The sequence below is a fragment of the Monomorium pharaonis genome, chromosome 8 (genome assembly GCF_013373865.1).
Source record: "Monomorium pharaonis isolate MP-MQ-018 chromosome 8, ASM1337386v2, whole genome shotgun sequence".
NCBI lineage: Eukaryota > Metazoa > Arthropoda > Insecta > Hymenoptera > Formicidae > Monomorium > Monomorium pharaonis.
Window position 1 is genome coordinate 22,217,766 of NC_050474.1, and position 25,939 is coordinate 22,243,704.

The window sequence follows — 25,939 nt, forward strand, 5'->3', positions numbered from 1 at the left end:
GACGATTCACATTAGAATTTAAGCTATTGGATGAAAAGAAGTGTGTGTGGTAAGAGCAGAATACAATTCACAGATAAAGAGAATATTATTTTTATCTCTCTTTCACACTCTCTTCGTATTCATCCTTGCGGTAAAATAGAACATAGAACAAAACTTTGCTAGGCAAAAGATTCGATAATTGAATCAATCAAAGTTATGGTTAAAGGATCTATTATAAAAAAGAATAATTAATACAGTACTAAAACATTAAGCTATAATAGTTGAAAATATATCTTAATAAGAATAAAAAATTATTCGCTTCAAAAACCAATTTAATGTTTTCAAAATTTTTAAAAAATGGATAGGAATAATGTAGATAAATTATGTTATAATCTTCATTTATTCTATAAAGCTTAGAATCTATGTGTGAATATGTGTGTGTGTATGTGTGTGTGTGTATGAATTACATACTTAACATAATTTAATAAAGTGTGATTTGAATTAGCTTCACATTCTATTAGTGAATGAAATTTTGACAATTTTAACATACAAAAAATTTGACTATACATCTTACGCCACTTTCCTGCGTTCACTTAAGTTCTTGTTCTTTTTTAGTATAATGAATACATTTGTACAGGAAAAAATCTTTCAGTTTAAATACTTTGAATAGATGAACAAATAGAAAACTGACGTGTACAGTTGAATACATCCAGTTAATGGCCATATCTGTAAACAGAAAATGGTTATATATACATATATAATTACATTAAAAACTACAAAATTAGCTGTAGATTTATTTAAAATACATTCATACATCTTATTTAAATTTAATTTTGATTTTTGGTATTTGAATTAGTATAAGAATAAAAAATACAACAAAAAGAGCAATTATAAGACAAAAATACAAGTAGAATAAATTTATAAATTGTTATATATTGTCAATAGCCATTAAGAATATGGTACAAATGTGTACAGTTGAGAAATGTTGTAAACCAAGTATCATTTTACCTTTTAAAAAGCTAAATTAAATTATATTTTAATAAGCAAAAATTTACTTACTTTTGGAACTCCCATTCACGATTGTCAAGTGGACAGACCTGTCGCGTTTTCAGCCAACGTGAGATACAATGAAAATGAAAGGCGTGCTGAGAACAAAAAGGAATAATTTCAGTTTAAAATTTAAATAAAATTTAAATAAAAAGTTAAAGATCATAAATATATCAAAAAATACTGTCAACCTACGTTACATACACCCCAGGCTACTGTGCATTCCTCGCTAGTGGCAGATGCCTGGTTCGCTTGGCACTCGATGCAAAGGTCCATAATGTGATTACGACAAATAGCGCAATTGTCCACAACAATATCTGAAAAACGTATGCAAGGAATTACATTAGAGAGCGTTTCGCTGTACTTACTACTTACAACATGTGTCAGGAGCCATACAGTTATAATACTCAAACATGATTCTTACCCCAGGCCCACAGTGCCACCGCGTTCCACTGAAATGAACATTAGTTCACGTTTAGTTTAATATATATTTAAAAAATAATAAATAATAAACCGTACAACGTGGAGATGAGGAGCAAGCGGAATGACAAAGCGTAAACGAGGTTAGGAATTGGATTTGCACATCGCGCGGCGTCCGAGAGCGCAATCGAGGATACATGACTCGTACACGAGTGTCCACACTTACCTTTTTCACCTCGAAACGCTTCTTCTCGCCTTTCCCGCTGCTGGAGGTTGGCAGATCGCACTCTTCGTCGTCAATCTCCATGGTTGTCGCCATTCTTTAATTTGGAAGCGTTGGTCACAGAGCCGAAGTAGTTTGACAAAGTCAGCCTGAGCGGCGCTGCCAAACACGCGATTCTTTATCGACAACGGTAAGAATAACCTTCCGAAGGTGTCAATTCGACCGAGAAAATCGCTCGGCAAAATTTATATTTCACAAGTAGCTTGTGAAAAAAAGAAAAGCGGCGCGCCGATGAACTCACCACACAATTACATAACCATATTAATTCTGAGAATTTTGATTTCTCTCTATCCCTCCGCCTTACACAGGCGCACAATATATTGTTAAAATAAATAAACCCGCTATGCTCAAGAACAATTCGCGACATTATTGAGATCTCTCAGATGATTCAAATGTTCAATATCATAGAAAATCGAAAATAATCTTGCGCGCGCGCGCGCATGCGCTTCACACATACCTGTGCATGAATCTGCGCTTATTACGCAAGTATTTGATGTTATTTGGAAAAATATCTGCGAGGGGAGCGCAGAAAACGAGTCGATACTGCATTTTTCACTGTATTTCAAAGTAATTCATCGATAAAAGTGTTAATTTGTGCAGCGTCACTTACCGTTGTCCGGAAAACTTTTAGCGCCAAATCCCACCAGTTCGTCGTCAAAGATTTCGTCGAGCTCGGACGTGAGAAGCGTGATTGATCACACGACGCGACGATCGCCCGACATCTCCGGCACTCCCGATAGTCCCGATGCGAATTCACGACGCGGCACTTTCTTCCTGACGGGGAAAGTCGCACGAAAATCGCAGAGCCGTTGCGGCTCGACGGCAACGAACGCGACGTGACGCGTACAATATGGCGGTCTGCGCAGGCGCAACCTTCTCGAGTCTGCCGCAGCGCGCGCGAAACGGCATCGCATCGGCAAAACAATTCCCTCGATTAGAGTAACATCCTTACTTCGCTCGCCTCTCTTGATTTTACTCTATTGCAGATTAGTTTTAATCTCAGTTTAACGTACTTCTTACCCTTTTCAAAGAATTCGAAACGAGAATTGCTAATATACAATGAGAAATGGTAACGAGAGAAAATCGAAAACGGGGGAGATTTCATTTTCTGGCGGTTATTCGAGCGCAACTTAGGACGCGTATTTACGGAATATTTCGACAGCACATTCGGCGCGATGCGATACTTCTTTCCAGCGTTTTGTTCACACCAGTTCACACCTTCCATCCGGCTTCCGTGCTCCTTTCGCGATCCGGCGAGAAACGTGCGCGCACGCGCACTTTCGGAATCGCATGACCCCGCAGCGCGCAGCAGGAGGCAGGAGGGCGGGGAGGGAAACGGATACGTTGGCAGCACTGGCCGGCAGGAAAATGGCGTTGCTGTTCTACGAGCGTACATTCAGGCGAGGAACGTGCTTCCGCGGCGTCACTGGCGCGTCGCGCCTAACATGTAAATAATACACGCTGAATCGCGTGCGGTCGTGTTAACGTGAGTTTAGTCGTGAGTTTGCATTGCCTTCGCTGCGGTGACGCTCTACTTCGATGAGATTTCGGTGATACGTTTCTAGCTGCGTGTCCGCAATGGCCGACGACTCCGCTCCGCCGCTGCCAAAGAGGCGCCAATTGGTAAACAAAGAACGCGCGCGAATCCGGCGTCGGCCGTGCCGCCGACGTCGACGCGCCGCGTCGTGTGATTACTTGATCCTCGTCCGGCCGGTCTCGTCTACGTATTACCTCATCATCACGCGTGTGTCATCTTACAGCGCGAGCGAACCAGGAAGCTGTACACGGACGACTGGACCATAGGTGACGAGGAAATTGAGGGCCGCAGAACATTTCAGCTCGAGGAGAAGATCGAAGGCAAGAAGTATGACCTGAGCGGCCTCTTTCGCGAGATGACTGGGCCAGAGCTTAATCTGACGTATCTGCAAAAGCATGGTCTGAAAATACCACTGCTATTTAAGGACAAATCTGGTCTAGGCTTGCGAGTTCCCAGCTCCAATTTCTCCGTCAACGATGTCAGGACCTGCGTTGGTAAGTTTTAGGTGTAGGAGAGAGAAAGACGTCGCTCGATGTGATGTTAATAATAACGTTTGTACAACAGGATCTAAGAGAGTGCTAGATGTTATGGACGTTAATACTCAGAAAAATGAAGATATGACCATGAAGGAGTGGCAAAAGTATTACGAGGATCCCAATAAGGAACGCTTATTGAATGTGATCTCATTAGAATTTAGTCATACCAAGTTAGAGAATTATGTACAGTCACCTGCACTGGTGCGACAGGTTGATTGGGTGGACGTTGTGTGGCCAAGGCATCTGAAAGATTCTCAAGTGGAATCTACTAATCTTCTAGAGGACATGATGTATCCAAAAGTACAGAAGTACTGTCTAATGTCGGTAAAAGGTTGCTATACTGACTTCCATGTCGACTTTGGTGGTACAAGTGTGTGGTATCACATTCTGCGTGGTGGCAAGATCTTTTGGCTGATTCCACCAACTGAAAAAAACTTGAGCCTCTATCAAGAGTGGGTGTTGAGTGGCAAACAGTCGGATGTATTCTTTGGTGATATGGTAGACAGATGCGGCAGGATAACTCTAACAGCTGGTATGACTTTGTTTATACCGACCGGTTGGATACATGCGGTATATACTCCTCAAGACTCCTTGGTCTTTGGTGGAAATTTCCTTCATAGTTTTGGTATAGAAAAGCAATTGAAAGTGGCGCAAGTAGAGGAGCATACAAAAGTACCACAGAAATTCCGATATCCATTCTTCACAGAAATGTTGTGGTAAGAATGAACACTGTATTTTGTACCATTACATACGATATATGCTACTTTTTGAATATTGCAAAAACTTGCGCACTTTCACAGGTATGTCCTCGAAAGATATGTGCACGTGCTTTTGGGTAGAAGTCACTTAGATATATCCGAATCGCAGCGGCAACACTTAGTCCCGCAGCATCCTCAGCACGTACATATCACACAGTTCGAGTTACATGGTTTGAAAGCTATAGTGATGTATCTACATTCATTGCCGTCAACAAAGAAGAATGTCCCAGATTTGATACGCGATCCGATCGCTCTTATTCATGACGTTCGATGTTTGGTAGAGCAGCATAGACACGATAATCCAGAATCGGCTGTGACGGGCAATCCTGTGTTACCACCACCACCACCTTTGAGCATCGCCGACAGGGTATCTATCATTCATTACATATAAATTGAAACAGAAAACCGTTTGAATATCTCTTGTGTAATTCCTTTTTACTCTGATTTCTTTTTTAGGAGCGAATGAGAGCAACAAGAAAAGGTTTTGTAAAAATGAGACATTTCTCGGATAAATCTGAAAGAGCATTTCCACGCAGAAGACGCACTAGGTGTAAGAAATGTGAAGCTTGTACTAGACAGGACTGTCGAGAATGCGTATTTTGCCAAGATATGGTCAAATTCGGAGGTAGTGGTCGTGCTAAGCAAACGTGTCTTATGCGACAATGTCTTAGACCTATGCTTCCTGTCACATCAGCTTGTAAAGTCTGTCATTTAGATGGCTGGAAACAACCTCCTGCGCCATTGACGGGTGTGTACTATTTGCAGTTAATTAAGAAATACTCATAATTTTAAAAAATATTTACCGAATTACATATTTCAAAATGGTTTATTATACTATTATAATTATTATTAATAATTTTATGATTTTACATTAGTAGATTAAATTTTTTTAAACTTTTATAATCTTTGATTGAAATTATATATGTAATTTATATGTACTCTTTTCCTCTAAATCATATTGAATAATTACAGGTAAATCCTTCCCTTCAACACCATCTACTTTGATGGAATGTTCAATCTGTTTCGACATCGTACATCCAGAATGTATAGGTTTGAACCTCAAAGAGATAAATGTGAATGATGATTTACCAAATAGTTGGGAGTGCCCACAATGTTGCGAGCGAGGTAGAAATTTGGATTATCGGCCACGTCAACAGAGAGGGCGCACACGAAAATTATCTGTGTCTAGCGCAGCTTCTTCAGCACCGACCACGGATTCCGAGCGGGCTATGACACCAAGTAAACAATCGAGACTCGATCCCAACGAGGTTAGTTTTTTTACAAAGATATTAGAAATCTTATCTTGTAACTAATAAAATAATACTTGGGTTTCACAATTGAATCTCTAGATAGCATAAGCCGCATTGTATAGAGCGATGCTGTATACATTTCGCGTGCTTTCGTTTTGTCTCAGGCGTGGAACGATTCACCCGGAGAGCCAGCCGAAGGTGAACAGAGAATGACTCAGCAGCGCACCCAGTTAGCTATGCAGTTGATTGCCTCAAGCAGTAGGTCTTTGGTGAGACCGCACGTAGTAGTTAGGCCGGTGCCGCCGCTGCCCATTCAAGAAACGGATGGCGAACCAGACGAACGTGTAAATTTGGCGTACAACCAAACAGCAATACTTGCAGTATTTCGATTCCTCAGCATAAAGGATTTGCTTAATTGTGCCTTGGTTTGCCGTACCTGGGCGAGATACAGTATAGATCCCAGTCTGTGGAAGAAACTTGACATGTCGCACTATAATCTTCGTTCCTTACATTTGACGGCTATTGTTCGACGTCAACCCGAATATCTTTCACTGGACTGGACCAACATCAATAAGATGCAATTAGCTTGGCTGCTCAGTAGACTACCGCAATTACGAACATTGTTCCTTCAGGGTTGTAATTGGGCCAGTGTTCGTGCCTTGAAGAGTTGCAGCTGTCCACCTCTAGAAAAACTAAATCTAAGTTATGTTACCTCTTTGACTGACGCTGTTTTACAAGAAATCTTGGACTCGCCAACGGATTCGAGGCCCGGTCTTATTGACAAGACATCGCGATTGAAACATCTCAAAAATTTGTCTTTAGCCGGATGTGATCTCACGGATCGAGGAGTGAGATACATAGTCCAGAATCTGTCAGATCTTGAAACCTTAGACCTCTCTTCGATTGGCAGACTTACTGATTCTGGAGTAGCACACCTCATATTGTTATCAAACCTGACATCATTGAACTTAGCCAACTGTAAGTTGCTCACCGAAACGTCTCTCGATCATCTGACAAAATGTAAGACGTTAAAACGCCTGGATCTACGACACACGACCCAAGTATCAACGCAAGCTATTATTAAGTTTGCTGCTAAGAGTGAACATAATTTACATGTGACGGACGTTAAGTTGGTGGAGGAGAAGAAGAAAGTTAAAACCGAATTCATGGACACGTGAAAGAGTGGCGTGACGCTCATACGCGAACTATTGTTCAGTGCAATCCGATTATCGTTGCGTAAGAACACCGTTTGCAAAGAATTAGAGCTATAATACATCATGCTACAATCAGCGATTATTTATTTTACATGAGAAAATCTGAAGGCATCATCTTTGTAATGCGACAGAAAGGACCTGACTAGCATAGAATTTCTAATCGGGATAATACTCATTTTTATCGACAGAAATCCAAACATAATTATAACAGAATTGATTCCTTCGCAACTTGAATTTCTTATTCTTTTCATTTTTCTTATTGCAAATACTTATATCTTTTGATCATGTGATTTACATTGACATGCTCTAAATATTTTTTATTTTTCAAAATCGCTGAATGTCCCTAAAACTTACACGTTTATTTGGATATCGAGTCTCTGTAAATATCAAGAAGTGTTATTATTTAATGTGATTAAAAAATTTTTTTAATATCTTTAGAAAGCTCAAACTCAAAAGCTCCATTAAATTAACTAAAGAGAACATAAAGTTTTATTATTCACTTTTAAAATTTAACTTGGGAAATTTACTTTAAATTTTAACATTAAAACTACTTTCAATAATTAGAAATATTTGCATGCATATACGTAAGACATAATTAATGTATATACGTATATATTAATATATTAATATATACATAAAGTATACATATGCATGTACAGTATATAAACATATATTTTCGTTTATTTTACATAAAATACATTCTATGTAAATTTTAAAACTGCAAAAAATTCTTTAAAAAAAGAAAATATTTCTTGACTTATTATCTTTTTCATACTTTAAATATTTAATAAATATATGAGTATGTCACTTTTTCTTTACTTTTACTCAACGTTGTGTAGTATCAGGTTGCAAAGGTTACATCGTATATTAAATTTGAAAGAGTAAATAGGAAAATGGATGGCATGTAAGAATCCTATTGGATCATTGTTTACATTAGTCACAAACAGTATTTTTCACATAGGTTGTGAAAATAGAAATTGTGCTTGAAAGTATTTATTTCGCACGAGTATCTAAACAAATCTCAACCAAGAATTTATCGCAAAAAATGATCTCTGTAATTACACACATACACATGTATACTGTTATTCGCAACATGCATCAAACATGTAAATCGACTGTATCGCTCTGTAGCATTAGTTCGGTGATTTTACGTGATAATCGAAGATAGTATGTACATGCTTCGTATTTTTATTTTCAACTTAAATTGCATCTCGTGATATTCCGTGCAAACCACTGTACATAATACTTTTTTTTTGTATATGCAGTTTTAGTTATAACCTTTCTTTTTCTTTCTGTCTCTTTAAATGTTCCACTTACAATTTCATCTAAAGATAGCAAAAATGATGAGTGAATCACGTATTGATTCAAGTGCCATCGTACATCTCGTCAAATTGTGTTCTTCTCACTATTTTAACATGTTAAACAACAAATTCGTCATGATCATTATATCATTTGTATCATAATATTTTGAAGAAGACGTTACGGTGGCAAATATTGCGTTCTCACAAATTTTGCGTGTCGCTATCTTTTGCGCTGGAAACATTGTCGCGAGCGGAAGTCGCGTTTTTATTTTTTATATCATACAAATTTTCATCAGCAAACGAAATCGCCACGATGTATAGTACATGTAATCCATGGAGAGCAATAGCGGTCTCTAATTTCCAAATATAATTTTGATTTGTAAAAGGTGATCAATTTTTCTCTTTCCCTAGATTAATTTTTCTAGTTGAAATTCTGTAACTTAAAATTAAAAATGCAATCTTGCTCGAAAAATTCGTCAAGTTCTTGCTGAAAAAAAATGTATGTTTAATCAATTTTGTTTTTACGAAAGAATATTTATAAACAAAAGTATATAAATATACCATGTTCACTGAAATACTATCGTGTTTGCGAATTTATGAGATGTAGTTAGATGATCGAATAAGTGATTTGAATATTCCGCGTCGAGCTTTGAAACTTCATTGGTCGAAGCGCTGCAGCTGACTTCAGATCGTTAAAAAACGCGGAACTAGTCGCGACTGTCGCGAGTCGCCGACTCTAATATCAGCAAGTTGCGATTAAATTGATCTTAATCTTTCGTCTGATGCACACGACTGAACGCACACGTTTGAAGAAAACATGCGTTCGATTGAAGTATCCGCGGAAATGCATGTATGGACGGTTAATTCCTATTCGCGTCATCTTAACCTTAACCTGACTCGCGTCGTGTCGCGCGGTAAAGTTTCCGACGTGAAGCTGTCGCTGTAAAAACGTCGTAGAACAAAGCCGTGTCACGAATTCCGTTTAATCGCCAAATAATTGGATTTATTTTGCCTGCGCAATTAGTCCCGCAATTTATTGCATTTCGGTAATTAGTGCGTGTAAGATCGAGTGTGTGAATGCCATGGAGAAGTAACCGCGAAGAATTCATGAGAGGCGAAGTCTATCTGGGAGGCGTTGAACGACGACGGAATGACCGTAGGATGAGTAAGCTATTATTGATATTTATGACATTCACTTATTATTCACGTGTTATTTACTCGCAATACTAATTGCTTGTGGCACGCTCGCGTCTCATTGATTGTTTTACATCAGTACTGTCTATGGACATAGTAAAACTAGATACAGCACATCTAACATACTTAGGGTTGAGAGATAGAATCAGGTAGAAAGAAAAGACAAATAAAGTTGCAGGCAGAATAAACAAATTGGATCTACAAATCCTAGACAATACTGTACTAGATAAATTTGGGTGATAAATTAAAATTCATATATTACATGTGAAATTATATAAATATTTGGTTTATGTAGTTATATTTGTATATTTTTCAATAAAATAATAACGAATAATGAATAAAGGAAGAAAGATAAGAAAGGAGAAAAAAACAAAATGTAACACAAAAATCTGTTAAGGTCAATTATTTCTTATTGTGTATTTAAAATCTATTCAGACTCATCCAACGTGGATAAAATCTTCTCTGAAATAAAAAAGACATCTTTTAATTTATACGTGATGATAAAAACACAAAGTAACATACAAAGAGTAATATATTCCCCATACTTTACATAGTCCGCATAGTTTATGATGTCCTGCATGGAAGACAAATTTTGCTAGCATATTTTAGTAGTTTTTTTAATTATCGCTGTCAACATAACATAATTAAAAACAATTTTTTATTTCATCTCGTAAATGTTCTAAAGTTGATGTTTCTTCTGTGTACTTGAAATAAATCATATTTAAAGGGAAAAAATTAACTTTCCTATAACTTAACTCAATTCAAAGCACCAAAATATGTTTAAAGTTCTTATGTTAAACATTTACTTCTTAAATTTTTAGAATATCATCTATAGAGCGTTTACTTCCCATACAGCACATCTTTCAGAAAGCTTTCTAAAAGATATCTGACAGAAGATATCTTTCAGAAAGATGTGTGCTGTGTGGATTTATACATATTTCTCAATAATCTATTATGAGAAATTGTGCATTCGGTCAATAAGAATTTATTAAAAAATATTATATGTGTAACATACAATTGTCTATATTTTCAATATGTAATATTTGTATACGTGGTGCATATTTGTATACAATACAATCTCCGTATGTGGAAATAAGATTTGTTCTTTGTACCTGTAGACTGTAGTGAAATTCTTTTCGCACGCTTTCGTCAAATTTTAAATATATGTATCTGTTTCACTTTAAGTACAACAAATGTACGTTAATTCAGCCACAAAGAACAGATCTGTATTCTTGATTTACGCTGTATTTAGTCTAACCTAGTTCGGCTAAGACAGAATCAAGATCCTCCTGCAGGCTGATACTATCCTCTCGCTGCTTTATCAAAGTGTCTTTGATCCTGTCTACTTGTGCTTTCAACAAGTAATTGCCCTTTTTCAACGATGCCAGTCGTCCCTCGTGCTTCTTCACGCGTTTCTGAAAAATAAATAGATGTTTAGGAATGCAATTGATATCTTCGTTTGTAACAGCAATGTAACTCACTTGCAAAATGTTTTGACGCTTCTCGATAGGTGCTTGTTCGTCGTCAGATTCGGACTCGTCTTCCTCCGATTCCTCAGACTCTGACTCTTCCTCAGTCTCCGTCTCTTCTTCTTCTTCCTCTTCCTCCACTTCCTCTTCGTCGTCGTCGGTATCCCCCATCAGCTTCGCCATTTTATCAACTTGCTTCTGCAGCTGCTTGTATTTTTTCTTTTCTTCCGCTAGTAATTTCTGTTGCTGTTTGATCTGCTCTTTTAGCGCGTGCCTCTCTTTTCTAGCGTTCACAGCCTTGTCCCTGTTTAGATAATTCGTTATATAATTTTCTGTATTGTTTAATGTGCTACCGATATAATTGCTCATTATGCTCTGAATGGATCTCGAGATCTCGCACTCACTTGAAATTCTTAATTTTTGACTTAAGAAGTTTAAGCTCTCTTTGCGCGCGTTTTTCCGTTGCAGCTTTAGGGTCCTCATCTTCCTCTTCTTCTTCTGTGCTCTCCTCTTCCTCCTCGCTCGTACTATGAACATCCTGTTTGTCTATGCTCTTTTGCGTCGCGATTCTGGCTACGTCCTTCGCGCTTGGACAACCAGCCAATGCCATTCCTGTAACATTGTACCATCCTACGTCTTCCCAATCTTCTGCTAATTCCACCATCGGCTCAGTTTTAATTGGCGTAAGCTCTTCTTCTGATAAGCAAAGCAAGAAAAAACGAAGCGAAGAAATGATTAATGCAAGCATTATATCAATGTGGGATTATATCAAATCACGTTGTAAACACGAGTAAAGCAAGTCACAGCGCCAACGAACTTGGCAATCAACGACCAATCAGCATCGCGGAAAAGCGATGACAAAATCAATAACATGCCTTTTTAGAGAGGAGAAAAAGCAAATTTTAGATGATTAGAGAAAGCTTAAATAAAAACATGATTAATGCAAAAATGTTAATAAAGCGTTTAATAAAACTTTTAGTAAAGCGAATACTTTTAATTACCAGCTTTCATACGCTTTTCTAGCGCTGCATACATTCTTTTCATTTCTTCTAACTCGTTTTTAGCCTTATCTCTTTCTTCGGCGGCAGTAGCGAATTCTTTCTCTGCTTTTTCTGCATCCTTTCTCGCTTGTTGCACTTCCTTTTTCAAAGATTCCGTGAGTTTCTCGTCCTGTTGCTTGCTTTCCTGGGCATTCTTTTGTAACTTTAAACGTTCCACTTCTGTTTCGAGATTTAAAATTCTCGCCTGCACATGAAATTATCCCATAAGAAGTTATTTTCTTTAGCTTTTTTATTTAACCTTTTAATCTTTTCCCCATCCGAGCAAGTCATTACAGTTTATCTTGTTTAACAATAAGATTACGAAAGGCTTTAAGTAAAATAAGCACGTAAATTATTAAAAGTTCCCAAAACATCAAATATCTAGTTTTAATTACCTGCAATCGTTTATTATCTCGTTCCAAGGCTTCTTTGTTCCTAAGTTCCAACGCTAGCATCTGCTTAGTACTTTGCAAATCATCCCTAACGGCATCAATGTCATCCATTTCATCTTGAATGTCCTCATCCACTGGAGCCTCCTCAGCTTTTTGTATCTGTTCCTCAATGGTCATTTGTCGTCGGAATTTCCTCAATCCCTCCAGCATAGGCTTCGAACGATCGTTCGTCTTTACAGTCTTGAGCTTCACGCCCTGCTGGATCTGTTTTAGCAGTTGATTGTGCATATTCGACTTTTCAGATTCGAATACGAAGTGGGCTTTGCCTGGCGAAGAGACACAATCAATCAGCATAAAAATATATATACGTGTTGTTGCCACTTCATTGCATTGTTTTTTAATAAAGAACACAAAGTGCTTACATTTAATATGCCATCTTGTAGCAACAAAAAAGACAAAAAATTTAATTACAACATAACGTAAAAATATATAATTTTAAGTTTTAAAAACAGAATAAATCGCACTTTTTATTTGTCTTGAAATCTTATCGATAGATACTAAAAATTGAAACATAACTACTGCTAATAATTATTGTCGTTTTACTTTTTTAAATTTGGCTAGAAAATAAGTAAGGAAATACTTGCTCAATAGAACATTTCGCTTGATGAACGTGTCACGTGGAATTTTATGAGAACCATTAATTGATACTTTACGCTTCATATTGATGCACGTATTTTTAATTAGTACGAGTTATCCGCTTCTGAATGACTTTCTCGTTTCTTGTCGAGAACATTGATTCGATGAATGAGAGATCACTGCTCACTTGGGTGACAAGAGAGAAAGGGGGGGGAATGGGATATCGGTAAACCCATTGAGAAACATGAAGACACCAGTTAATTCAATAGCAATCAATTAACAATTTAATTAGTCCAACAGTTTAACAATGGATAAACGGTGGCTCGTCTATCGACGGAGGTAGATGTGATTTAGGGACATTGGGGGGAGGGGGGCGATAGCGACAGAACAATACTGCTAGCTATTTGCGCTACAAATGAGACACGGCAGGACGTATTATGTTAATCGAAATTTCTGCTTGCGCATCCGATCGATTGTACTACGTCGCCGAATCCCTTGAAATGATCTCACGGAAAAGAAAAAAGCGGAGGAAGAGAAGAAGCTCCGCGAAGCACTGTCAGTTTCTCTCTATGACGGCTTCTCTTCTTAAAGAGAAAACACTTTTTACAAAGGGGGAAGATACGGTCCCGTAGGCACTCGACGAGGATCGAAGAGGTTTCGACGATCACCTGCTGGATCGGCTGTGACTTTGTTCACCCTCTCGATCAGGGGTGCACTCCGGTCGTTACACTTGACGTGCCGGAGCTTTTTGCCACTCTCGACCTCTTTCATCATGCTAGCCCAGTCCGGCCGTTTCCTTGGCCTAGATTTTAATGTCTCCAGCTTCTCCATTTGGTTTTCGTTGAGAGGCGGCAGGTCCTTGAGAATCGTACGACTGGGGGGTGGTGGCGGCGGTCGCGGAGGTGGCGGTGGTGGAAAGTTCGCTCGCGACGAGCTCTTCGATAAAGTTGGTGCACCTTAGCACACAGAGAGGATTTTCGTTATTATCATAGTGTGACATTACAATTAAAGTCATTATTTGTGTTTAAAATAGGATGCACAGAAAAAATATTTTAATAGACAAAATTAAGGGATTTTCAAGTGATATAAAATTGTGTGTTTATTAATTTTGCTTATTTTATAAGTTTATTCTAAGTTTCTTTAAATTTAAAAGAGGATTCTGTTGCGAATGTGTATTATATTTAATCCTTTCAGTAATTGTGATGCTTTATAAATTTATATTGTTACACACACATTTTGTTTTCTGAGAATCAAGAAAAAAAGAGTTCTACTTTCACAGTAATGATTCAATGACTGGAAGGATTAAGTGTTTGATGAATAACATAATCTACGGGAAGGAATAGCAATCATCATCGCTCGTACCTGTGGTGCTCTCACTCTTCGAGAGTGGTATAATGTCACCCCGTGATCGAGATCTATCAATGCGGATCTGTCGTTCAAGCTGCGGCTTCGAATTTGGCTCCTGTCGTCCATTCTCGCGCCGCTTCGCTGGCACCGGTCGGCTACTCGGGGTCTTTTCATTATTCGGTTGCTTTGGTACTATCGTGATTTTGCTCTGTTTACGTGGTAATCCATCTGATGAAGGTGCTGCCGGTTCCGCGGGTTTCGGCACACTCTGTTGGATCGAAAGGAGGAAACATTTGTTTGATTATAGCATTAATTACACGAGCAAAATGAGAATGTTTATTTTAATTTCTTTAATCAGTGATATCAAAACATTTATTAACCTTAGAAATATTTATGTGTATACGTGCAGATAATAATACGCTACACGTATAATCTGTATGTGATAATTAATATTTTTTTTAAGTTATAATACTTTTTTTTATTACTGGTTTTGATCTTAGAAGATATACATATTTATTATTATTTTATTATACATTCTATTTATTACATATTTCAACACTTTTCATTAAATTATTAAAATTATGTTAAATTTTCACTTTATTAACAAGAATTTCATCACAATATAACGCATCGAGTTTACGTTTTTGCAGTTGCCGGAGTTTTGTCTCGCTTCACAGTTTACGTTTTGTGACATTTTCGTGACGCGTAAATAAATTTCTCGTAATCTTTATTTTGATGTGTTTTTTTTCTAGAACCGCGAACTACATTGAGAAGAGTTCGAAAGAATAATCGTCGCACGTTTCACGTAAAGTAGCCTTGATAGAAAATAGAAAAAAAATCGTTCTCCCTCCATTTCTCTCCTCTTGATTGTTCAAAACAGAGGAGAGACAGACAGAGAGAGAAATAAATCCAAAGAATTTTCTTGGCAAGTCTCGAGGAGTTCGTTTCGTTGGCTTTAAATAATTCGCATTGAATTTCGCACTCGAGATGTCACGTTATCCAGTTTTGATCGTCATCAACATAGGATTTCCACCTTTTGAAATAAGTGGCTCTCGTAAAATCGCCGTTCAATTTTCGCGTCAGTCTCGATTCTTAAGACTTTTTGTCATCTTTTCTAGTTCCCACGAGAATTGCTCGCCCGAAAATATTACTCATCCGCGAAATCGCTTTCAACATATATCCGTGACGTTGCGACGTGATTTTTATGCTTCATGCGAAATCGCGGTATAAATGCGTTAAGAAACTGGCGGAAGACGCAGCTGGCAAGCCATTTGAAATAGAAACGCGTGTTCTTTAAATAATCGTGACCCAGAGGCGAGTACGCGTACGACGGACCTTACTTTCTTTCGCCTCGGGAAAACGAAATCGCAATTGACAAACACGTGCGGAATGTCCGAAGACTTTAACGAACGGCCATGAACTACTTGCAGTGTGCTGCGTTTCTTTTAAATAACAGTTTTTCTTCTGTTGTAACTGCAATGATTCGATTAACTGTGATTAATAAATGCAATAAGATGAAATATTAACAAAATTAAATATAATATCTTGTTAGATATCTGATTAAAACGTTTGATATCATCAAAAATATTAATAATAATAAAACAGATGTAAATGATGATTTTAAATTAAACAGAGAATTGTTAAATCTCAGAATTGCAGAAGAGATCTGAAAATTTGCAAATAATTTTATATTTTTATTAATATTACGATGATAAGATTTAATAAATATGCAATTAGCGTAACGAAATATAGCTCAGTTAATGATGAATTTGCAGTCTAAATTAAATCTGTTTTATTGATGATCTACACATACACGAAAAACGAACAGCGACATAATGTCGAGTCACGCAAATTTTCTTTACACGCTTTTGCGATTTTAAGTGTTACGTATATATTTTGGACAGAATACATATATTAAATATCATTCTCTGCAGTAATTTTACTTGGACCGTCGCCAGAAGATTAAAAATAATTACACGACAATCTTTCAACACAATATGCTATAGAAAAATTAATAAGTACTACAGTAATTGCAGATATAGACATTTTTAAAATGATCTTATAAAATATTTTATTAAAGTTTCTATAATTTTATAATGGATTGCAGACGCATTTCTTTTCTTTAACTTGCAAATAATCCGTTTAATCATCTAAGAGAATTAACATTTTGGTTAAATTATAACCACTTTTGCTGTAATGATGAAAAAATATGCTTATTGTAGTCTTACTTAGACTATTGTTCGAATTTTTTAAAGAGAACTCTTGCAGTACCGTGTTTGTAAAATGGGAAACTATCAAAGTGCACTGTTTGCATACAACAGAACGTGTGGAACTTCGTGCCACCCAAAATGTTTATCGCGCTTACACGTTGCAAGACACCCACGCCGGCTATTAATATCATGCTTAGTACAACGAAGTCCGCTGACTTTGAAACCCAATATCTGAATGGAAAAAGACAGTGAAGCTGCAACTCCTATCTTCGCTGGAAACAGAATATATTATACGCTTTCGGCGCAAATAGATGCCACAATTTTCAAATTTGAATAAATCTATTGTTTCTTTAAAACGCGCTTCCTTTGGCGCGGTAAAATAGCTTTGATTCATTTTTTTCAGAACTTAAAGAAATGCTTATATAGAATTATTCAATATCGTTGATTGTATACTTGTTTAAAATATTATTTTATCTTTATTAAAGTTATCATTATTCGAAAATAAAAAGAGAAAAAAAATTAAATTATTTAATTATTTAATAATCGTTTCAATTGTAATACAATAAACTTTTTATAAATTTAATTGCTAAAAATAGTTTAATACCGTGCACCGCAAAAAGCGTACTTTACATTTGTATAGCTACAAGAAATTTCTATTGATAAAAGTTCCCAATTTTTCGCTTCAATTTCTTATCATTTTACGAAAACGGGAGAACTTGAAGAAGTTACTTTGATCTTCTATCAAACAGTCTATCTTACGAAAAAGAGAGATAATGTCATGGCATTGATTTTTTCGAAATTCTTCACTCACCTTTAAGGTGACTTGGGCGAAAGCCGGAACTTCTTCGGTCTTCGGCTTAGAATCCCTGCGAGAGTTGAGGGTCCAGGGCGCTGTGGGCATTGGCAGCGGATTCGGACCATCCTTGACCCACGGCGGTCGGAAGGTGGTCCTTTGCGGTGGTTGACCACCGGCACCGGGCATCCTCGCTCAGCGTCCTCTCTCACTACGATGGGGAATAAATCCTGCTCCTTTACCCTTAGGAACAACGTAATGCGTCGATCTCGTTTAATTGACGGACGGCGGATGTGATCGCGTTCGCTCGTATCAATCGATGACAATTGTCGCCCGCGGGATGAACGCGGGATCCACTCTGTTCTTCGACGACGATCTTCTCGAGGACGTGCACGATGCGTCACTGACGGACTCCTGGACCGATAAGACTGCGATAGGGGGGGATCATGCGTGGGCGAGATCTCTGGCGCGACCTACTTCTCGCGAGACGTCGTCTCGGGAACAGGAGTTTCCTATCTGTGCGGCTGCACCTTCCCGGAGAAAGATCCTCGATCGTTGACGTGCGAACGCCGATCAAGTGACTACCGCGTTCTCGCGTTCTCTTTCTTTTTTCCTCGTTCTCTCGTTCAGTTAGAAAGACGACTACGGATCACGGCGGGGTCGAGAATTTTTGCGCAAGTTCGGGAAAGATCAAGACCTGGACCGCGCAACAGGCGGACTGCACCTCCCTAACCGTACGATATTTTCGTCCATGTGACGTCATCGAGAGACGCGAGTCCGAAATAGAAAGATGATCCTCCTCTCCTCTAGGACGCCCTCGGCGATATGCTCGAGGTCTCCACCACCTCCGCTTCGACGTCCTACGACGCATTCCGTGTCAGTTTACGATGAAAGCGCCGATCGCGACTGCATGGCCACAAAGGTCGATCAATCCTCAGGGTCAGACAAGTTTCCCAATCCCAGAAGCACTTTGAACAAATGAAATTTGTTTTAATGGCAGAGAACTTTTAAGATTTTCCGATATATCCTTGTCAGAAAAGAACAGGCCTATTGTCATCAGATAAAATTTGTCTTAAGTCCAAATTCTATTTCTTACCGTTTAGATCTATTTTTGAGAGAGGATCATACACGTTCGTATTAATAATCTTTGAATCATGCGTCAATAGAGTAATCGAAATTAATTACGTATGGTTTAAGTGTGATTTGAAGATATTTTTGACAAAAGCACGATTACTCAAGTGAAAAGCCTTTGTAACTTTAAAATATATTTTTAATGTGAAGGAATATATTATTTAATATTCTTTCTTATCGCGTTATTTGTGTTTCCTGAATGTTACACAATTTTTTATATTGCATATTTGTCTACATGCAATACAAAATGCAACGCAGAAGAACATAGTTTGTTAAGCTTTTCAAATTTAATGTGGACAATAGTTCATATGTGACAATTTTTTTAATTAACATTTTTTTTAATCTTTTAAATAATTTTTCAGAATTTTTATAATTTTGGGAGAAACTAAATCAAAATATTACAATATTTCTTCTATTTAATAAATATTTAGACGTTTTCAAAAAGATATATACTACGTAAAAAACGTGGAATGAAAATGCCAGTTTGAAGTTATCGTAAAGTGATAAGATCATTTTTACGAACTATAAAATTAAACTCGCTTAGTTTCGAATATCAGCAAGAGATCGCGCTATCAGTTTCATATCGATACAGTAAGAGAACAATAGAGAGCAAGACATAACAGAAAGGACTGATGTTACTTTTTTAAATATAATAACATAATATGTAAATAATAATTTAATTTTCAAAGAAAATTAATTTTTTGTGGATTATCATAAAGTTTAGATATTTTGTGTTAATGTATTATAGTATATTTTATATATATATGTGTGTATGTAAATTATACTAAATTTATACATAATGTTTCTCTCCACAAATAAATTATCACATTTAGACTTTTCTATAATTTTGTATAGCATTGGCTTTAAATTAACGTTATCTTTATAATATATCCGTCCAAGTTAACAAAACCAGATTATGCGACAAACATAATTTACATTTTGCAAAATAAATATTCTATTTCGCGAAATCTTCCGGATGTAGCGGAATAGTCGAAAGTCATGTCAAGTTCATAAGGGAAAAAAAATTGCTCCCTTGTTCGCAGAACGCAAAGTTGTCAAAATGAATTAGAACCCTATTATTGTCGTCATTATCGCCGAAAATCCCAATTAGGCAGCAAGAGCTTTCCGGGCTCTTTCCTGGAGGAGAGAGGGGGCGAAGAATTTCTGAGGAATTCGCAGCGGGTACGGCTAGGTGGTCGCCATTAATCCTCGCGCGTACGCGGTGACAACCACCGAATTAGTCGGGCGATCTGTCAAAAACCGCATTTCCGTGGGCGGGCGTGTGTTATATCCGCTGTCTCGAACGAACACATGGCGTTCCAAGCATTCGCACGCACGCACGCACGCACGCATGCAGTCACAGGAGCATCTCTATCGCAAGATGAGAAAAGCGAGCGTACCCGAATTCCGCATTTACAAATATCAAAATCAAAAATTTGATACAAAAAATATATTGGAAATTGTCATTAAGACCTGAAGAAGCAATCCTTCCTATCTTTTTGAATAATTATTTATTTGCTTAGAAAAATTCTGATTATAAAAAAATTAATTATTTATTTCGAATGAAATCAGTAATTAATTTTTTAAAGAATCTTCTTCTGTTTCTTCTTCTTTTAATTCACACATTTTTATTGAGAATGTAATAATATTACTTTTGAACTGTTTTCATTTCTTTTTAACAGTGTAATATTTTTTTATTCAAAATTCCGTAGAGATGACGTGTTTAACTGGCGCATTTTCCGAAGAAACGAAAGCAGTTATTTTCAATTGCAGCTAAAAGCTAAAATAAAAGCGAAATCATTTGTTTGTATCAGGCCTGTCCAAGTTTTTGCTCGCGAGCAAAACGTCTTTCCCTCTACGTCAACCTGAGTGAAACGAAGGATAAACGAAAGCAGAAAGAGAGAGGGAGGGAGGAAGAAAGACAGAGATGCTGAGGCTCCACCCAACAGGGATCGCACGTGTACGTCGTATCATTCGCTGCGGGCAGTTGTATCAGAAGTGTTAGCAATTCCGGAACAAGGTAGGTGGCTCCTCCGCTTGATAAAGCTAGAGAGAAATCTAGTTTGTTACATACCTCGGATATCTGCGCTACATATTCCAAGGTAGTGCAGCCTTTATTTTATTTTATCTTGCCTTTTTTTTACTATTAATTAATATAATTTTTTGCTATTAAAATAGCATATGTAGCGACGATACCTTTTCATGATTATCACAAGTTCTCTCTCTCTCTTTTTCTCTCTCTATCTCTCTCTCTCTGTTTCTCTCACTTCGTCGCACCGCATCCTTTAATCTTGCGATATAATACCTACGAAAACGCAACTTGCACCGCGAGATGCACATGCTCCCATAATACATACGCGAGAGAGTTGCGTGCCCGCTACATTACTCCGGCTGATTCTTTCAAGGCAATGTGCACGAATGTTCACACAAGAACCACTAGGAACGTCCCTTAGCTCTCGTCTCGTTCCTTATTCGCGCACTCGGGATCGTTAAATTTTTTACTCGATTCGGACTCTCGCGGGCTCGCCACGCTCTAGGGACACGCGAGTCGGATATCTCCTCAAGAAAATATCCTGTGGTGAAAAAGAAATTCGCCATTCGCTGATTTTCGAGCCCGTCGTTCCATTTCTCGCAGAAGGGCCCTCGAATTTTACAAGATGCTGATACATTCGTAAATAATTTTTCTCGGGATATTTAAAGTGATGCAATTCTATTTGTAAAGATGGCGATTTTATCTTTTTTGATCGTGCGATTTCTTCTCGCGAATGAATTGTCTCGATAGTCGACATGCTAAGCATCAAACTTTTTACACAGAGTATACGGAAATCAGAAATTAATTTCAAATTTAACCTCAACTTGAAAAAGATATTAGCCTTCCTGTTATAAATTTCCTAAAAAAGTTTCTTCTATAAAATTGGTTTCGATCACTGTCACTTTCACTCATTGTCACGTCGAACGCGCTGTCCCAAAAGTTTTCAGACTTTCGCGGGAAATTTTTCACGGAGGGGTGAGGGATTTTTGTATTACAATCTTCTCGGGAATCGCATGGTACTAGCCGGCATTTTCAACCCTGAATGTGCATATGTCGCGGCGAAGAGACAGTGGAGAAGGAGACGGAGGAAAAGGGCGTCACGCACTCGTAATACATATACGTGCATCGTGCGTGCAATGGCCCGTAAAAGCTGACTGGTTGCTCGGCACCCGAGAGAAGAGGGATGCAGCCACGCCAGCTATGTTAATTAAACGCGTTTCTAGCCCCCGCATAGAAAACCGAAGAAAAAAGAAGGAGCCGCGGGAGGAGAAGGAGGAGGAGGAGGAAGAAGAAGACGAATAGAGGCAGGGAGGAGACGGCAGCTAAGGAGCAGAGGAAGAGAGGAGAGTGCCGGGCTAATAACACGTCCCGTACGACGAACGCACGCCACACGCCCGTCTCTTCTTCTGCTACTTCTTCTCCTTCGCTTCCTTCTACTTCTTCTTCTTCCCCTGCCTCTTGTTCACGCACCGGGGCCGCGTCTTTTTGCCGCGGGGGGAATCGAGCGACGCCCGAAAGAATCGAGAGCGTGTAGACCGACGTACGGAGGAACGGATGGACGGACGGACGGACGACGAGAGCGTCTGAGAAACTTTGTAGGAACTGGAGTGAAGGCAAATTGGAGTATTAATTATCCCGGCGAGAGCATGTATGGGAAGTCGATTTGCTCGCGCTCTCGCGCGCGACGGACAGAGATTGCGTCTTGACGTCTTCAAAGGGTTGGAAGCTGCCGGCCGCGGCAGGCTTCCCTCCTTCTCGGCTGGGAGGAGTTCTCTGGCAGGGCGGTCTGCACGATCTCGTCCACACGACAACAACAACAACAACGACGACGACGACGACGACGACGACGACGACCACGACGACGACGACGTCGACGTCGACGATGAGCGAGATAATCGCGGTGGCCGATGGATAGGTAGTTGGGAGCAGAAACTCAAACTGGAAAAAGCATCAGCCGTTTCTCTCCCCAGCGAGATACCGACCTTTCTTCCGCCGTAAAGCGGAGCGTGTTAATTGCGCATGGTAATTGCCGAGCGACGGGGCGGCTCGCTCGCTATGTGTGGGGTATGTAAGCCCTGATCGAAATTAGCAGGCTCTTAACCGAAAGCGCTGGTAACGTAAGTAACGAGACTAGGCGGGGCACCGTAACAGGATATCGTGCGATTTCGCGGGTTACGAGGCAAGCGGAGGAACAGGAAGATCTCCTCTCCGCGGAGAGCGAAAACTTCGGAGTCTCGTCAAGCTACTCGCTTCAATTTCGGAAGTCGCTGTTTTTTTCTCTCTCTCTCTCTCTCTCTCTCTCTCTCTCTCTCTCCTCTGTCCTCCTCCTTTGTCCCGAGTCAGGCTTGCGCCGGGGAGATGACGGGCGTCCGAATCATCAATTTATTATAACGAGGCGCGTTCGTAGACATTTGTCAGAATATTATGCCGCGCTGTGGTCGTCGGCGATGCGCCACGGCGGTAATAATTCTCAACCGGAGGGCAAACGCGAGGACGCGTTCGCAGTAACGGCCTCGTTCGTACGTTCGTTCGTCCGCCGCGAAACAAGTTTTTCGGTAATTTCGCCGGCCGGCTGTCCGCTCGCTGTCCGTCTTTGCTCGCCGTTCTGACAGCGTCCCGTTGCGGATAATCACTTCCTGGGCCTAATGGCCCGCGGTAGGGAAAAAAGAGCGTCCGAAAAACTCGCCGATTGTCCGCGAGAAATTAATCAATATCGCCGCGAATCGCGAGTACTCCCGCGATTTGCCAGCGTCATCGGTTGTCGCGGCTCTCTGACAGAAAAATTGATGCCTCTGTAGAGAATAAAATGCGGTTTTTCTTTCTGCGAACTGGATTCTGAGACCATTTCGACGATTAGCGTCGAATAGTTCATAGTCACTATATAGTTCAACGTCTCGGATGCCAAGTTAACTGCAGCATTAGGATAAAATTGTAGAAATTTAGTTATGTTTATTGAAACTATCTTAACTTGAAATCTTTTTGTACTTAACGTTTAGAATTACATTGCGAAACTTCTCCTATTTTTCGCATCGAGACCGGATTGTCGAACTTTTCATTGTCAATGTCGGAATTAGATGGCGAAACTTTTTTTGATACGATACTCGTCGAAGTTAGAACTTTCGTTCCGACATCAATGTCGGCGTTTTCCCTTCGTAAAGTTGCATAACGATTTCCGAAGTTCCCGTGTTCCTCGCACAAAAAATCGAGAGCGGCTCGAAGGGGCGGTCGAAAGTCGCGACGTCGACAAATTAGCCGGCGAAGGGCTGCCGGTCATAAGAGGTACCAAGGGGTCGCGGGGACGTCTGTCGTCGTCGTCGTTGACGTCGTTTCAGGGAAACGCACGTGGATCAGGAGGGCCGGGAAAGGAAACGACAGAGTGCATATGTCCGACGAGAATACTTAATCATCCGGGGAATTTTTCCGTCGACAACTGATTACCCGCGCTCGAGCCGAATGGCTGATTAACACATTTTAACGCGCCCTCCCTTCCTCGTGAAAACGATATGGTTGAGTCGGAAGCCGTCGTCACTTCCGTGACGAGCCACGTTATTTTTATCGTGAGTGTGCGCAGAAAGTCATAGTTTCTATGTCGTTGGTACATATTTTTTAACTGAATAACGAAATCGGGAGAATTTTTTAATAGAAAAGTCTCCGCGGAGATTTTGACGTAATTCTTCAATAATCAAACAGTTTTAATAACCAAAATAAGATTAATAACACGAATGTTGTTTCGATATAAGTAATATTATTAATTTGGAAAGTGAATACATAACTGAAAGGTGTTTTATATGAGAAAAATAGGCATACATTTAAAATACAATTTGTGTGTTGATTTTTAGATTAAAAGTTGACACAATGTTTATTTTAAAAAATCAAGATTTATTCCATTACTTTGATAAGAAAACGGTCTTTAGGGAAATTTAGACGCTTTTTTATTTCGCACAGTGGTTAATATGTGAGATCGCAGAGTGATGATATCGTGTGTCGCGCGTGGCTGATCGTTTTTGTTACCCTTTTGCAGCGGACGGTCTTATTACCGGCGCCATTAAATTTCATGCAATTATAAATAATAAATTACAGTATATCGACGCTCGCACTGATAGATGAGAATCCGGCAAAACGACGTATTACAATCAACGTATATTTATTATGCCATAATTAACCGGAAATTGTCGTTACGTTATTAACTAAATAATAATGATGTATCGCGCGACAAATGAATGAGGTGAAACGACGTCGCGTTATCACAATTATCATTATCATTTCGCATCGCCTTTCTTTTCCCTTTTTTCCGCCGTGCAACCGGAAGCCCGATAAACACCGGTAACAACTCATTCGCAATTTTACAGGGAATACTTACAACGTGCCCACCGTAAGCAGAATTCCGCTTCGGAATTCGAGAATCGCTAGCGCGGTGAAATGATAAATCTTCTGAAATTTTATGCGCAGAATTTCCGCCGAAAATTTATTCCCTTCGTTATCGTGGAGTCTCGCGACGGCCTTGAAACGACGATATCACATATCTTCTCGCGCAACCCGCAGATAAATGCCGGTGTCCACACGACGGTGCAATAATAATTCCGCTAATAAAAAAAGAAAAGAGGAAAACGAAAGGTGGACGGACGAAGGAGACGCTCGTTACGTTTAAATAGCCCTTTAGATTTATCTCCCTTAAAGCTGAATAATAAAAGATTACAATTACATCTGCATTGTTACTTTTTGTAAATTTTTTAGCTTTTGGCTAATATATCAATAAATATCCTTGTAATTTATTGGTGGCACGTACGCGGCGAAGAACAATGTATTCCCAAGTATAATGGTGAATAATTTGTTCATGGAGTAAATTTATGCAAAGGAAAGACGTCCTTTTCCTTTATATCGACAGATTACATTAACTCGTATTTGAATCACATGATGTTTGGAACAAACGGAATAAGTTTGTGCTTTACGATGCCTGAAATAAAGGGCGACTCTCGATATTCCAGTTGAATGATAATTTTGCAAAAACCGACGTTACCTTAATAAGCTCAATAATTAGTATTCCGCCTCGCCTAATAATTACGGCGTATTGGCATCGCCAGCGCGGCACTTCACTTCCTGACTTCGCGAAGACAGAAGCACGAAGAATATCGTTTTTTTGTCGGTGTGGAGCGATTTTCTCACGATGTTCACGTCGAGTGAGAGAGAAAGAGAGAGAGAGAGAGAAATAATTAAACCGTGTCTTTGGGAACCGGCACGAGACGCGAAATTGGCGGTGCACGCAAGGCGATTTTCGCGAGATAGTTTGCGGTCAGCCTGGTCGCAGTCTTTGAGATTCTAATGCTCTTCTGAGTCTTTTTTGCTGCCATGCGTTTACCTAGAAATCCATCG

General features: G+C 39.1%; 3 protein-coding genes and 1 long non-coding RNA gene across 4 annotated transcripts; 2 read left to right on the forward strand and 2 right to left on the reverse strand.

Annotated features, from left to right (window-relative positions):
* Positions 1–360: 360 nt before the first annotated feature.
* On the reverse strand, positions 361–1,824 carry LOC105839647 (RING-box protein 1A). The gene is made up of 5 exons (XM_012686105.3): positions 1,673–1,824; positions 1,451–1,478; positions 1,222–1,343; positions 1,039–1,124; positions 361–705 (listed from the first exon to the last, which is right to left on the reverse strand). The coding sequence occupies exons 1-5, from the start codon at positions 1,763–1,765 to the stop codon at positions 693–695; spliced, it is 342 nt and encodes a 113-aa protein (XP_012541559.1). The 5' UTR covers positions 1,766–1,824; the 3' UTR covers positions 361–692.
* A 1,249-nt stretch (positions 1,825–3,073) lies between these two features.
* LOC105839651 (jmjC domain-containing histone demethylation protein 1) lies at positions 3,074–7,428 on the forward strand. The gene is made up of 7 exons (XM_012686109.3): positions 3,074–3,352; positions 3,490–3,760; positions 3,831–4,518; positions 4,603–4,927; positions 5,017–5,308; positions 5,533–5,828; positions 5,975–7,428. The coding sequence occupies exons 1-7, from the start codon at positions 3,308–3,310 to the stop codon at positions 6,986–6,988; spliced, it is 2,931 nt and encodes a 976-aa protein (XP_012541563.1). The 5' UTR covers positions 3,074–3,307; the 3' UTR covers positions 6,989–7,428.
* Positions 7,429–7,722: 294 nt separating this feature from the next.
* On the forward strand, positions 7,723–25,156 carry LOC105839650. Its single transcript, XR_004964433.1, has 2 exons — positions 7,723–9,490; positions 20,352–25,156. It is a non-coding gene; the product is annotated as an uncharacterized LOC105839650 (long non-coding RNA).
* Positions 9,908–18,123, reverse strand: LOC105839649 (DNA ligase 1). Its single transcript, XM_012686107.3, has 8 exons — positions 17,425–18,123; positions 14,419–14,671; positions 13,725–14,012; positions 12,424–12,746; positions 11,990–12,233; positions 11,393–11,600; positions 11,001–11,292; positions 9,908–10,934 (listed from the first exon to the last, which is right to left on the reverse strand). The coding sequence occupies exons 1-8, from the start codon at positions 17,593–17,595 to the stop codon at positions 10,773–10,775; spliced, it is 1,941 nt and encodes a 646-aa protein (XP_012541561.2). The 5' UTR covers positions 17,596–18,123; the 3' UTR covers positions 9,908–10,772.
* Positions 25,157–25,939: the final 783 nt, after the last annotated feature.

Bases quoted from the DNA above. Each gene is read 5' to 3' on its own strand.
- LOC105839647 (XM_012686105.3), bottom strand. From the start codon at position 1,765: ATGGCGACAACCATGGAGATTGACGACGAAGAGTGCGATCTGCCAACC. The intron at 1,479-1,672 runs GTAAGTGTGGAC...TGTTCATTTCAG, and splicing joins AGCGTTTCGAGGTGAAAAAG to TGGAACGCGGTGGCACTGTG. The intron at 1,344-1,450 runs GTAAGAATCATG...TACGTTTTTCAG, and splicing joins GGTGGCACTGTGGGCCTGGG to ATATTGTTGTGGACAATTGC.
- LOC105839649 (XM_012686107.3), bottom strand. From the start codon at position 17,595: ATGCCCGGTGCCGGTGGTCAACCACCGCAAAGGACCACCTTCCGACCG. The intron at 14,672-17,424 runs GTGAGTGAAGAA...TCGATCCAACAG, and splicing joins TCGCCCAAGTCACCTTAAAG to AGTGTGCCGAAACCCGCGGA. The intron at 11,601-11,989 runs GTAATTAAAAGT...ACAATGTTACAG, and splicing joins AGAAAAGCGTATGAAAGCTG to GAATGGCATTGGCTGGTTGT.
- LOC105839651 (XM_012686109.3), top strand. From the start codon at position 3,308: ATGGCCGACGACTCCGCTCCGCCGCTGCCAAAGAGGCGCCAATTG. The intron at 3,761-3,830 runs GTAAGTTTTAGG...TTTGTACAACAG, and splicing joins CGATGTCAGGACCTGCGTTG to GATCTAAGAGAGTGCTAGAT. The intron at 5,829-5,974 runs GTTAGTTTTTTT...GTTTTGTCTCAG, and splicing joins CGAGACTCGATCCCAACGAG to GCGTGGAACGATTCACCCGG.